This window comes from Mercenaria mercenaria, chromosome 13 (genome assembly GCF_021730395.1).
Source record: "Mercenaria mercenaria strain notata chromosome 13, MADL_Memer_1, whole genome shotgun sequence".
In the NCBI taxonomy this organism is placed as follows: Eukaryota; Metazoa; Mollusca; class Bivalvia; order Venerida; family Veneridae; genus Mercenaria; species Mercenaria mercenaria.
This window is the reverse complement of record NC_069373.1, coordinates 66,515,344-66,530,384: the sequence shown is the minus strand read 5'-3', so window position 1 is coordinate 66,530,384 and position 15,041 is coordinate 66,515,344. Positions and strand designations below refer to the sequence as shown.

The following is a 15,041-nucleotide window of genomic DNA, read 5'->3' as shown; positions in this document are numbered from 1 at the left end:
GCTCTGAAAACTAGCAGTAGCACGGGTTTTAACCTACCTTCTGTAAGCACTGAAAAAGGGCATTAGTAAGGGGCTCAACCCATTTCTTGTACACACTGTTTGAACCCATGTAACATATGCTCTGTAAAAGAGGAGCAGCAAAAGTTTGAATTCATATCCTATACGCTTTGAAATTAAGTAGAATCAAGGGTTTGAACTGACGCCCTGTTCACTCTAAAAACTACCAGTAGCAAGGCTTTGCATTCATCTCCTTTACCCTCTGAAGACCTGAAGTAATAAGAGTTTTAACCCACTTCCTGAACGCACTGAAAAACAGTAGTAATGAGGGTCTAAACCAACCTTCTATACGTACTGTAAACCAGCAGTATTAAGGGCTTGAGCAACCTCCTGTACGCAATGAAAACCAGCAGTAGGAATGGCTTAAATCCATGTCACATATACACTAAAACGAGCAATACCGTAAGTTTCAATTCGTCTCATGTTCGCTCTGTAACCTGTAACGGCAAGGGTATAATCAAACTTTCTGTACGCAAAGGTTTGAACGCAATTCCCATGGCAAGTATGCACCCAAAACAAGCAGTGACAAAGGCTTGAACCCGCATCCTTTACGCATTGAAAACCAGCAGTAGCAAGGGTTTGAACCCATCTTCTGTACGAACTGAAAACCAGGAGTAAAGAGGGTTTGATCCCATGTCACATATGCACCAAAAACGAGCAGGAGTAGAAGTTTGAACACACCCCCTTTACTCAATGAAAACCAGCAGTAGCAAAGATTTGAACCTACCTCCTGTACACACTGAAAACCAGCAGTAACGATGGCTTGATTCCATGTCATATGTGCAACAAAAACGAGCAGTAACCCACCTCCTGTACGCAATGAAAACTAGCAGTACAAAGGATTTGAACCTCCTGTACGCACTAAAACCCAGCAGTAGCAAGGGTTTGAACCCATGTCACATACACACTGGAAACCAACAGCAGCAAAGGTTTGACCCAACCTCCCAAACACTCTGAAAACCAGCAGCAGCGAGGGTTTGAACCATCCTCCTGTTTGGTCTGAAAACCAGCAGCAGCAAAGATTTGAACCATCCTCCTGTTTGGTCTGAAATCCAGTAGCTGCATGGGTTTGAGCCATTCTCCTGTTTGGTCTGAAAATCAGTAGCAGCAAGGGTTTTAACCATCCTCCTGTTTGGTCTGAAAACCACTAGCAGCAAGGGATGATATGACCTGAAAACCAATAGTAGGAGTTGTTTATACCACTTCCTGTAAGCTCTGAATACAAGCGGCAGCAAGAGTTTTAACCAAGCTCCATTACCTTCTGAAAGCCAGCAGTATCAAGGGTTTCAATCGACCTGCTGTACGCACTGAAAACCAGCATTAGGAAGGGTTTCAACCCATCCCTTTTACGCAGAGATTGAATCCATGTCACATATGCACTAAAAACTAGCCTATGAGAAAGTCTGAACCCATCTGCTGTACATTCTTAAATCAATTAGAAGCAGCGGTTCGAACCGAAAACCAGTAGTAGCTAGGGTTTGCATTCACCTCCATTATGCTCTGAAAACTTGAAACAGCAAGAGTTCGAATCCACTTCCTTAACGCTGTGGAAACAATCAGTAATTAATGAGGGTCTGATCCCACCTCCTGTACATACTGAAACCCAGCAATAGCAAAGGTCTGAACCAATCTCCTGTACGCACTGATGACCAGTAATAGCAAGAGTTTGACCACGTCCTATACGCATAGCATACAAGCAATAGCAAGGGTTTCAACACATGTCACATATGCTATTTAAACGGGCAGTAGCACAAGTTTAAACCAGTCTCCGGTACGCTTTGAAAACCAGCATTACGAATGGTTTGAACTAGCCTGGGAATCCAGTCTGATATTTCTAACTTTTTTCCTTCTGCAAATTGACAGCCTAGGGGAAGCAACAAACCTGTTTTACGACCGCAGCGCCACCTATATTACACCTGATTTATGCGGTGTATGATAAAGAACGATAACTTCTGAAAGCCATATACGTGGCTAAAAAAAGAAACGGAATTCTCACGGAAAAGACAGATCGGAATCGTGTACTTACGAAGGTTTCCGAACATTTCCGAGCCATAGACAAATACCAGTTTGTACCTCCAATAGCTTTTCCAGCAAGTTGTAACAACTTTTAAATATGTAAGAATAAATTAAATGTGCGTCATAGCTATCAAATTGTAAGATATTGTTATATTAATGCAGACCTAGTGATCTACGAAATCGCCGAATTTTCGGCAGCATTGCCTCGTTTTCGTTTCAAACAAGCACAAAATATGATTACATTGTACATGTTAATTAGGCTATTTAATGAAAATCGATAATCAGTAGTGACATGGAAACTCCTTCAGATTTCCCCAGGCGTTGATAATATCAGAAACTCGATGAATGCCAATAAACACTAATTAGCGCAAATTAAATGGGATCTGTAATGCATAGATATTAGGTATGATTTCGTTTGACAAAGCACGAATATTATCAACGGCTTCCCAGGCTAGGTTTGAACCAACCTCCTGTACAAACTAGAAATCAGAAAAAAAACAGCTGTAAAGAGGGTTTGAACCTCTTCCTGAACACGCTGAAACTAACAGCAGCACGGTCTGAATCTACCTCCTTTACGCTCTAAAAACCAGAAGTAATAAGGGTCTGAACCTACGTCATGTACACTCTGAAAACCAGCAGAATCAAGGGTTTGAACCCAACTTTAACTTTTAATACCAGCCAGAAATAAGTGACCGTATGCACCTCCTGTATGCACTTAACGCAATCAGTGCAAAGGTTTGATCCTACGTCCTGTATGCTCTGATATCTAGCATTTGCAAGGATATGAAACCACCTCAAGTACACCCTATAAACTAACAGTAGCAAGGGTTTGAACGCAATTCATGAACGCACTGAAAACAGGCAGTAAGAATGGTTTAAATCCCCCTACTGAACGCTCTGAAATCCAGCAGAAGGGAGTGTCTGGCCCTACCTCCAGTACTCTCTGACAACCAGCAGAAGCAAGGGTTTAAACTCCCCTTCTGTACGAACTAAAATCCAGCAGTAGCAATGGTTTGAACCCACCTCCTGTACGCACGGAAAACCAGCAGTAAAGAGTGTTTGTTCCCATGTCAGATATGCAATAAAAAGAGCAGAAGCAAAAGTTTGAACTAATCTTCTGTACACACTGAAAAACAACAGTAACAAGGGTTTGAATCCACCTCATGTACGCACTGAAAACCAGCAGTAGAAAGGGATTAAACAACCTCCTATAAGCAATGAAAACCAGCAGTAGAAAGGGTTTGAACCAATGTCACGTACGCACTGAAAAGTAACAGCAGCCAGGGTTTGAACCAACCTCTACGCTCTGAAAACCAGCAGCTGCAAGGGTTTGAACTAACCTACCGTTTGCTCTGAAAACAAGCAGCAGCAAAGGTTAAATTCCATCTGATATACGCACTAAAAGCTACCAGTAGCAGAGGTTTTGTAACCGCCTCCTGCAGCTCTTTAAACCTGTAGTTGCAAGGGCTAAAATTTATTTCCTGTGCTCTTAAAAACCAGCAGCTGCAAAGGCTTTAATCCACCTCCTGTACGCGCTGAATACCAACAGTAGCAAGGGTTTGAATTCATCTGAATTACGCACTGAAAACCAGCAGAAGCAGAAGGTTATACCCGCCTCTAATATGCCCTCAAAACCAAGAGCAGCAGTAGTTTGTACCCACTTCATGTATGCTCCGACAGCAGGCAGTAGGAAGAATTTGAACCTACTGCCATTACGCTCTGAAAACTAGCAGCATCATAGGTTTCAATCTATCTCCTGTACACAATGAAAACCAGCAATATCAAGGGTTTGAAACCAAACCTATTCGCTCTGGAAACCAACTGTGATAAGGGTCCTTATCCACCTCCTGTACGGACTGAACACAATCAGTAGCAAAGCTTTGAACCCACCTCCTGTATGCTCTGAAATCCAGCAGTAGCAAATATTTAAACCAACCTCCTGTTTACACTGAAAATCAGCAGTAGTAAGAGTTTGAACCATCTCACATAAAGTCTGAAAACCAGAAAAGTAGCAACGGTTTGACACCACCTCCTCCTGTACGCTCTGAAAAATATTTCTCATACGCACTGAAAAGCAGCAGTATCAAGGATTTAAACTAGACTCCTATATGCTCTGTCAACCAGCAGTATAGAGGTTTGTAACAACTCATTTATGCTCTGATAACCAGCAGTAGCAAGGGTTTTAATCCATGTCATACTAGTATGCGCACTGAAAACCAGCAATAGCAAGGATTTTAACCAAACTCTTGTACGCACTGATACTAGCAGTAACATGTGTTTGAGCCTACTTCCTGCACGTACTCAAAACCAGCATTAGCACAGGTTTGAACCAAACCCTTGTACGCACTGTTTGCAAAAATTTTAACCGAAATCCTGTACGCTCTTAAACCAAGTAGTTGCAAGGGTCTGAACCAACGCTCTGTTCACTCTAAAAACCAGCAGTAGCAAGATTTTGCTCAGCCTCCTGAACGCTCTAAAAACAAGCAGTAACGAGGGTCTGAACCCACTTCCTATACGCACTGAAAACAAGCAGTAGCAAGGGGTTGAACCCACATCCTGCACGCACTGAAAACCAGTAGTAGCAAGGGTTTGAACCAGCCTCCTGTACCTTCTGAAAACTAACAGCAGAATGGTTTGGTTTGATCCTATGACACATATTCACAGAAAACGAGTAGTAGCAAAAGTTTGAATCAACCTCCTGTACGCGCTGAAACCGGCAATATCAAGCGCTTGAACCCACCTCCTGTACGCACTAAAAAGCATTAACGAGGGGTAGAACCAACCTCCTGTACGCACTGAAACCAGTAGTAGAAAGGGCCTGAACCAACCTCCTGTACGCACTGAAAACCAGCACTAGAAAAGATTTGAACCCATGTCACATACGCACTGAAAACCAACAGCAGCAAGGGTTTGAACCAACCTCCTGTACGCTCTCAACCTCCCCTTTAATTTAAAAATAAGCAGCAGAAATGTTTTGTTTAGTCCATGAAATGTGTTTTGGTCCCTCTGACATGTTGAGAAATAGCACACGCCAATAAAAATCTAACTAAATTATCCAAACAAATACAAAACAAGTACAAGGTCTACATAGGGTGTCGCTTCACTGTGTATATACTATTTTGCGATATGTGTAAAATATAGTGTAAGTAAGAGCATCACAATTTAAGATATCACAGAGTGCATTTTCTGATATCATAGAATGAATTAAAGATATCATAGCATAAAAAACTGGATATCTATTAACACAATCCTGTTTTTGACATCCTTACTTCAATTTGGTGATATGCTAAATTCATATTATGATATCTGAAAATACAACTCCATTTTATACATTAATTAATTAATATCAAGATATATGAAATTCATTTTGCGCTATCAAAAATCGAGTTAATAATACATGTGTTTTACGATATCCTTAATTGTCTTCATGATATCTCACGTCCATTTTAATATATTAGTATTGAGGTTTGGATATCATAGAATAAAATAAATCATTAATTGAATTCATGATATCATGAAACAAGAAAGTTGATTTTAAGGTATCTAATGTTGGATTTTCAGATATTTCTAAATGTATGTTATAATATATCTAAGTGCATTTTATTATATAAAAAATATCACTTTTATCTTTACATCATTTAGATATCACAAATTCATTTCTATTTCATAATGTCATTAAAATGAATGATGCGTAACACGATAAAATGGCGGCTACAGGTTAATGACATTTATACGTAACCAATTTTTATCAGACATGGCGCAGGTTAATCGGTACAAAAACTCTCTTTCCGGCGATATATCTCCCAACTTCATAGCTTTGCTAATCTTAAAGTCTATAGCTTTGCTAGTTTCATAGATTATCTCGAGGTTTTGAGCGAGTCGAGAACTGTTTCCAGTTAGAATGTTACGTTTCTTTACGCGTATAAAAGAGGAAATAGTTCAAGCCTTTGTCAATGTGTGTTTACTTTATGCAAAAACACGTATCGTTTATCAATATTTTGACGCTACATCTTCAAATATGAATTCGAATAATTCTTTTAATCCGTTCTTCAATTATGCAATTTATATTTTACATGAATGTTGCCTTCAACAAAAATGCCTTCAGCGTACAAACTGGCTGAACATACACTATGAATAGGTATATTGTTGTGTAAGTTTTATTTCAAAAGAACACAAATGAAATTGCATTTGTATGAAAAGCAACGTCTTGAAATAGTCGCTTGATAGCATATCCTAAAATGTTAAATGAAACTGCACTGTCACAAACAGTTTTATTTGCAGACAACAAACATTTAGAACACAGAAAAATAATATTAATAGGCAAAACGTATGTCGAATTTTTCATGAGAGAAAAGAATAGTGCTCAAGAAGACGGTACATAGATATCTGTATGAATTTGATACTGATTGAGCCGCGCCATGAGAAAACCAACATAATGGCTTTGCGATCAGCATAGATCCAGACCAGCCTACGCATCCGCACAGTCTGGTCAGGATCCAGGCTGTTCGCTAACGGTTTCTCTAATTGCTATACGCATTGAAAGCGAACAGCATGGATCCTGACCAGACTGCGCGGATGCGCAGACAGGTCTGGATCCATGCTGGTCTGAAAGCCACTATGTTGGTTTTCTCATGGCATGGCTCATGTTTATTATTATTAGCATCGTGCTTTCATTGTGATTTTATTGATCACATTTTATCTAATTTGGTACTAATAACAGTTTAATTGACACTGCGTAGCTCTAACATGTCATACATTGTAAATATGAATTAGTGTGTTGGAAAGATTTAACGGATCAAATGTAAGTATATATACTTTGATACTGCACTGTATACAAACTAATTCCATATAAATATACACGGCTACCCTAAGCACCCTTGATTTCTTTAATGAAATAACCGATATGAATAATCTGCCTAAGGTCCAATCTGACTAAAGTACATCTCCTATATTACGCTACGCATAGGATCTGAAAACGACCTATTCATTGCCTCGTTCTGACGGCTCTTTCGCTAGCCAATCAGAGCCTAGCTTACAACATCTTGCAAATCTACATGTAGCATTGACTTTTGATATTTACAATTCTTATGTCGTAATGTATCAGATAGCCGGCTAGCTCAGTCGGTAGGCCACTTGCTTTGTAAGCGAGGGGTAAACATTTTTCTTATCCTTTGACAATCGTCGTCTGATTGGATAACATAAAAATAGCAATAATGGAAATCCAAAATATACAGAAGACGAATGTGAATGGGTCGTTCTCAGATCTTCGTTTAGAAGATCAAGTACTTTAGTCAGATTGGCCTAAGGTCAACCATCGCGACCAAGTTGCGACTACTATATATGACTTTATACAACAGTATACTTTGAATCAATATTGTTATATTTTCTAGTCCATTCAATATACCCATAATAGATTTCCACCGGTGCTCACAGGCACCAGTATCGGACCTGGGACAAAGAATATGGCCTTGTTTTCATCCTAAATGAGTTCAAAATGAAAAATATGTAATGAAATATGAGCCCCGATAAAAGATACGTATGTCTACTGAAGGCCAGAATCTCGAGAATCGAGCCTGCGAGCAAAGGGTTCACTTCCCGGGCCGTTGTGAAATAAATTTCTTAGACAATTGAACAATCTACCTATCACTTTTTTCCTGTATACATTTAGCTACAAAATTAGACCGACCCCAAGTCTCTAGCCCTTCCCGTTCATGAAATATCTATCAGGAAACGAGTGATTTCCTGCTGAAAGTCCCTGGTAGATAAAAATGCGGCACAAAGAATCGGTACGTAAACATAGACTAAAGTATGGTTGTCCGCCGAGTACGGCTCAAATTCAATAAAAAATACTAAATAGTATAAATAAACACATAAACTAAGGCCACTCACAATCGTCAGTTGCATCTCAAACACGCGATATTGGCGTTTCAAACTTTCAACTGAATGCTACGCCATTGCACAGAATTCATTAAGTATTTTTAAACGCAATTTCTGATTGGCCAATAGCGACACACCTCCGACAGAATCGCAACGTTTCGTACAAAATTACTCGGATATTATCGTATCGGTTACAATGGCGGATAATACAATTGAAAGACCGACGGAAAACGGTGGTGAGTGGCCATGATTTACATATTTAGTAATACTTGTTATTAATGGCAAATGAATTTGACTCTTGCTAGGCTGACAAACATCTTTTAGTCCGTGATTTCGTACCGTTTCGTTGTGCCACATTTCTGTCTACCTAGAACTTGCAGCAAAAAGTCGCTCGTTTTCTGATAGATATTTCATGAACGGGGAGGGCTAGAGACTTGGGGTCGGTCTCATTTTGTAGCTAAATGTACATGTGAAATAGTGATAGGTAGTTTGTTCAAATGTCTAGAGAATTTATTTCACAACGGCCCGGGAATTGAACCCATTGCTCGCAGGCTCGATTCTCGAGATTCTGGCCTTCAGTAGACATATGTATCTTTTGTAGGGGGCTCATATTTCACTACATATTTTTCATTTTGAACTCATTTTGGATGACAAACAAGGCCATATTCTTTGTCCCAGGTCCGATACTGGTGCATGTGCCGGTGCTAGGGAGTGTGTGTGTCTGTGTGTGTGGTGTGTGTGTGTGGGGGGGGGGGGGGGGGGGGGGGGGGGGGGGGGGGGGGGGGGGGAGAGTGAGGAGAGTTGCACTTTCCATTTCCATTACCTCTCATGAACAGATTCAGTCAAACCGAGTCTGCTTTAATTTCTTTGGTTGCATTCGATGCTATAGAAAGATACCTTCTTACAAATTTTAACAACTGTAATAACAACAATCTTGAAGTGCCCATGTGGCGGGAGTAAAAATCCCCCACCCCCGTATTTGAATTCCTGTTCTTATATTATCTAGTCCTTTGGGTGTTGTAAGGGGTGTTGCAATAGCCACTTCCCATTACTTCTCGTGAACAGATTCAAACAAACCGAGCATTCTTTTATTTTGTTTTGTTGCACTCGGTGCTTCCAGAAGATCTTCATACATATTGTATTTTTTTATAGGACTGGACATACAAAATTATATGGTTTTCAATCCTGAAAAGTGTGCGGGGATTGTGATCCAAAAGTATAGATATTTTTTATAATTTTACTTGGTTAGTTGACGTCTTTGTGCTGAAACAAAATGCAGATTGATATGCTCAAACATTTTACAGTTTGACTACACATCAACCGGTTAAATATGTGAAAACGATAATTTAAAAATGTTACAATCAAAGAAAAAAAACAACAACACATTTGACACCAGTCTCAGGTTTACATGCTTCTCGCTGTGTCCCGATACCCGTAGACCTTCCAACATAGACACAAACTTTTTCAGTTTAATATGCTTGTCAGTGCTCTAAGGGATCATTGTGTCCATTTTGGAATCACAACTGCGCCGCATAAAAATTGTACGCAGTGCATTATATGTTGTTGTTGTTGTTGTTTTTTTTTTTTTTTTTTTTTTTTTTTTTTTTTTTTTTTTTTTTTTTGTAAAAAAAACTAATAATTACGTCTGATTTCTCCCTTCAAAACAGGTTATTATACTAGTAGTGTAAAAGTTGTTTCCCATCTTGTCATGAAGAAACGTCGGCAAATGAAAAAACTGCTTACCAACATAAAAAAAAAACTACAAAATAATTTGATATCCAAGGTTTGTGATAAGATTAACACATTGTTATCATTTATGCTATATAAAATAGACCTATACAATGTGACCTGCTTTATTTACCTGCTCTGTGAGGAGATATATCAGATTTCATCTCTTTTTTTCCGCTTTTACCTCTAAAAGACAACAATTGGACTCCATTACTATTCTTAGTAAGAAAAACTTACCTATGTCGTGTTGAGTTAGCTTAATCGTAAAAGGTATGTCCACATCATTTGTACGGTGCTTTTCTACTGTGTCTTCTTTTACGATCACAGAAATCTGACTTGCTGTCGATTAAGGGATCCCGTGCAAACATTTATAGAACAGAATAGCGTAAATTACTACATAAATTTCAGATAAAATCGTGCAATGGCACCTCTGAATGCCTCGTGCATAACCCTCAATCCTATAAGCATCTGTATAATCCTATGCTTTGCACTTTAAAAAATTTAGCTCGATTATTCAAAGAATAGGTAGAGCTATTGGACTCGCCCGTGCGACGGCGTCGGCGTCAACGTCCGCGTCCCGATTTGGAAGTTTTTGTATGTTACCTGGTATCTTAGTATCCACTAATAGGAATGCATTGAAACTTCACACACTTATTCACTGCCATGATCCGATGGCTCTTGTTATTTTAGTCGAAATGCCTTGACTAGATTAAGTTTTCGAAAGTTAGATTTATAAGAAAGAGAAAGGCAATCATGGCATTAACACATTCAATACCTAATCACATAATCACAATGGAATAAAGAATATAGACACTGATCATACTTGAGAACTGTTTCATTCACATGTCCCCAAACTCCTTTGTTACTTATCAAGGACGGAGTTGTCATTTCTAACAAAGAGACGACGTTCCCAAATATGGCGCTCTTGTTTTACTTTAGTGTAGATATTTCATGGAAAACTTGTGAAATTTAGATATTTTTTTTCGAATTTGAATTGTATTAGACAGCAAGAAAATGTTTGTCAACAGTTCGGAGATATTCTTCATTGGCTGAAAATCAGCCACACAATAGACACAAAAATATCATTTAAAAAGATATTCGGCGATGGTGGGGATTTAATGTATTGCAGTATATCCCACGCGTTGTTTAAATAAGAAACTTCTGATGACAAAATTATGACGCTTTTCAAAAGAGCTAGAATAGTCCTGCATGTATTCATTTCTGTCCAGCTCTGCTGTTTTTGTTGATTGAAGAATCATGAATTTTCAGTAGCGCAAAAGTTGGCTTAGACAGCTACTCCGCGAAAACAGTTAACGGACTTTGTCAAAATACTTCAAGGGCATTGTTTATTCAGTGTGAGTTTATTGACAATCAGCAAACTATATGCTTTTGGTCATATACAAACAACATTTATGACAAAGACAGACATACATAAATAAATCAACACATAACATAACATATCAAGTTATATAAAATATATTATAATGTACATTTCAGGAAACATTAATATTTTCAAGGGTGTTGTATCTTTGTATACAGTCATCTTTAATAAAATTTGATAAGTTATGTAATCTTTTTTTATTCTAAGTTGACACGAAACAATAAGATATATTCCAACAATGCCAAGAAACATAAATATGCTATCTATTTATAAGGCATCTATTTATAGTCTAACACAATATAAAATTAAATTCATTTTCAACCAGAATATGGTTGCCTAGTTTTATCAGATTGCAGAATTGTTATTTTTCACAATTTTCAGCCAAACATTTGAAGGGCGTTCCTTACATATGATATAATTTGTAATGGTATTCTTCAATTTTCATTTAGAAAAGCCTAGTTCGGAGTCTATTATTTCACATTAGGAATAATTACTATTAACTCCCCAAATCTCGCATCCATACAAAAGTATCGGCACAACCATGGTATCAAACAATGACATTTTAGTTTGAACATAAAATAGTATTCATATTAAACTTTCATTGCATTAGACATATTAACTGTATAAATAGACACTAACTCCTGAATTTATAAAGTAAAAATGTAGACCTGCTCATTTTTCTCTCCATTCATATGAATATCCACATTTACTGTACTAGATCTCGTTTTGTCAAATACACATACATGCAATTCAGTTTTGCTTACATTTATTTTATGAGTATTTGTTTATCGCGGTACAACGTAATTTCAAAAGAAATTTGAAATAAACAAATTAAAAATTGTTTCGCTTTATTGTCGAAAAATAAAACTTTTCTGAGGTTACTTCGATGTCCACAAAGAGCAAGATACATATTTTTGCTGCTAAAATTTTAAAAGTAAGCCCATATTACTGTTGAAGAAAAATAAAATACAGACCTGGATATGAAAACAAATATCGCGATTCCTACTGATATACTGAATGTAAGCCATGATACCCAACACGATTCAGTATCATAATTGTAAGGCCATGATACGCTGTAAGTCATCAAGTTTGATTTTAATACATGCACACTGAAAGTTTACCAGCCGAAGTTTTTTTGAAATAATGGGCTTGAAATGTTGTTTTTTTTTTTTAATTTTACTGGGAAACCTGTTCGGTCATGCTAATATGTCTGTTTGTCTAAGGACTATGAAAGAAATGTGGACAATCGTTTTCTATATATCACATCTACTTCTCTGGTCGAAAGTCCCATATTTCTCAAACGTCTCCGTTCTGGTAGGACAGTGTTTAACAACCTCGCTCCTAGAAGAAAATCTAAAATTTCTGCATTATAAGAATCGTATTTATCAAGGAGGATACGAAACAGCTGCATTTTTTCGACCAGATTTCTTTGCTTTTTATACCTCCATAAGATCCCCTGTCTCTGAAGTTCACACGTTAGGATGCATTGTAGTTTTTTACATCGTAGCACGATTCTCGGCCCCTCTTGAATTAAAGTATCTAAAATATCTGCCAAACCATGATATTCCTTAGGCGTTAGTCGTTCTGCGAGGAGATTTCTATCAGGTATCATATAATACGGTAGAAAGTTTCCTTTTTCCAGTGACAGTTTCAGAAACCTAAGTGACAAAACCAGAACTGTCAGCAAGTTCTTTTCTGTGAACACAAAAGGTGGGAGAAATTCGCATATCCAGTACGTAATGTTCTTCATAATGTAGGATGAAATAGTACTGCATACTGACCTTAAGATATCTTTTGTTATCATTTTCAACAGAATGTAGAGTTTCAGTTGTGTTTCGTTGAGACATAAAGTGAGTTTTAGCTCTGATTGTATAAAACAAAATCTCCACTCCAGTCTCTGATTACCACTGCCTTTGAAGCCTACTGGAACTAACTGACCAAACATAGATGCGACAGTGTCTAGAGTATCTCTAGAAGGCCAGTCATATTGACGCGGTCGTCTTTTCCAGTTTTCCAGCAAATGGGGACAGTAGCAATGTAGCGCACAAACACAGTCCTCCTTGTAAAACCTCTCAGATTCCATTGCAGGACCGCTTAGACCACGAATCATGCCATGATGTGGTTCTACCGACCTTACACCCTTATAATGAAAAGACAGGAACTTTTCACTCGATATGTAATTATCTTGTAACACCTGCCTGTCAGCTAGATCACCCTGTTCATGAAATAATGCCACAGACATCTCGCCGTTGCAGTCTATAAATCTGAGCTTTGTATAGCCGGGCGATGTGTCAGATGTATCTGTTTGCAGTAATGTAATGTTTTCTACAAGATAAAATGGTTCCAGACTGTTAGCACAAATAACGTCACTAAACAGAAACATATGATCGATATCGCTCTCTAACGCAGAGGAAATGCCTTCTGCCTTACTACCTACAACCATGTGGCTCAAACCTATTTCTGTGCCTTCTGTTTGATTGAAATGCCTCGGGAAGTATCTCCAAAATTTTCTCCTGAACCGTATCATATCCGGGCCGTGCCCAATTGAATCAAGGGCTCTGAATACCTTGCGTGAAAACTCTTCCATAGTGGAAGCTGAAAACAAACATGTGTAAGTTTTCCAAAAAAGACATTGACTGAATATGTTATTTGAACATGAAATTTATAGTATGACGGTATAAATCAATGGCTCAAAATTAATGGCCTGCACAAAGCTGTAGAAATTACAATCCAGACAATTGACGGAATACCTTAAGGTCCTTGATATATCTATAGTATTTTTACACCCTTTATCATCTAACCATACAAAACTGTGACGGCTTAATTTTCATTACAAATGTAAATATGTAAAATACTGTGTTTCAAGGATGTAAACATCAATAAAACAACATTGTATTAATCGGTAGAAGGGAAGCTCAGAAAAAAATGTTGAATTTTCAATAACTGAAGTTGGTAAATAGTAAGTTTTAATCATCCTTTAATAAATGATACGTTATCTTAACGCTGGTCATGCCCTTATAATCATGTGTGATATTATGACATTCGTATCCATGATTTGCATGATTGTATTGAGATTACTAGTATGTATTTTGTATATATATAAAGTTTTACTTACAAGTTGCAATGTTTAACAGATATTATCCAGATTATCTAAAATATGAGTTTACTAAGTTCAGACGTGCCAATATATAACACTTTACGACATGTTTCTCAATTGAATTTAACAATTAACATTGGCAGTAGGCCATAATCAATGTATTTCAAATGGTTTAATGAAAATGATACCACGATATACATGTGTACTAGTATGTTTTGTTTGTCACTTGCGACTTGTGTACGGCTAATATTACCGCACACGTGCTACACCGTCTGATTGTTATTTTTGTTTGTTTGTTTTTGTTTTTGTTTTTTTTTTTGTTTGATCGTCGGCTCTGCGTAAGTTAATACTTCTGTTTTATTACACTTTCTGAATTCATACAAAGTGATAGACCGGATTAAAAATGATGAGTAAAATCTGGCCTTTAAAAACAAGTGGCCACTACCTGAAGGTGAACCTGTTTGTTTGTATTGTACCAAGGTTGTCCTTCTGTTCGTACGTGTTAACGATTATGAATTTGTTTCACAAGGATAGTTAAATTTAGGATTTTAGTCTGTTCTTTTTCACATAAACATTGAAGGCAATACACTTCAAAAAACATTATCAACTTACTGTTTCTTCGTCCGGGGCAATCGAGTTTAACGAGTTGCAGATTCACTTGTTATTTAAGAAATAATAAGTATCAAAATTAGGTATTTCGTAGAATAACCCGAGTTTGGAGTTATGCGTATGAATATATCACGATGTCAAAGTGATATATTTCTACGCATAAGAACGACAAACGAGGGTTATTCTACGATAAACCTTATTTAGGTACTTATTATTTCGATTCTAACACGACTTACTTTAAATAACGTTAGACGAGAATCAGAGGAGTACGTATGT

The 15,041-nt window shown here is 37.6% G+C and overlaps 1 protein-coding gene across 1 annotated transcript; it reads right to left on the bottom strand.

Moving 5' to 3' along the window:
- Nucleotides 1-11,138: 11,138 nt before the first annotated feature.
- LOC123529017 (uncharacterized) lies at nt 11,139-14,317 on the bottom strand. Its single transcript, XM_045309183.2, has 2 exons — nt 14,175-14,317; nt 11,139-13,654 (listed from the first exon to the last, which is right to left on the bottom strand). Exon 2 carries the CDS (start codon nt 13,644-13,646, stop codon nt 12,285-12,287), a length of 1,362 nt encoding a protein of 453 aa, XP_045165118.2. The 5' UTR covers nt 13,647-13,654; nt 14,175-14,317; the 3' UTR covers nt 11,139-12,284.
- Between the last annotated feature and the right edge of the window lie 724 nt (nt 14,318-15,041).

What these genes read in the sequence shown, in the direction of transcription:
- LOC123529017 (XM_045309183.2), bottom strand. Translation starts at nt 13,646, where the DNA reads ATGGAAGAGTTTTCACGCAAGGTATTCAGAGCCCTTGATTCAATTGGG.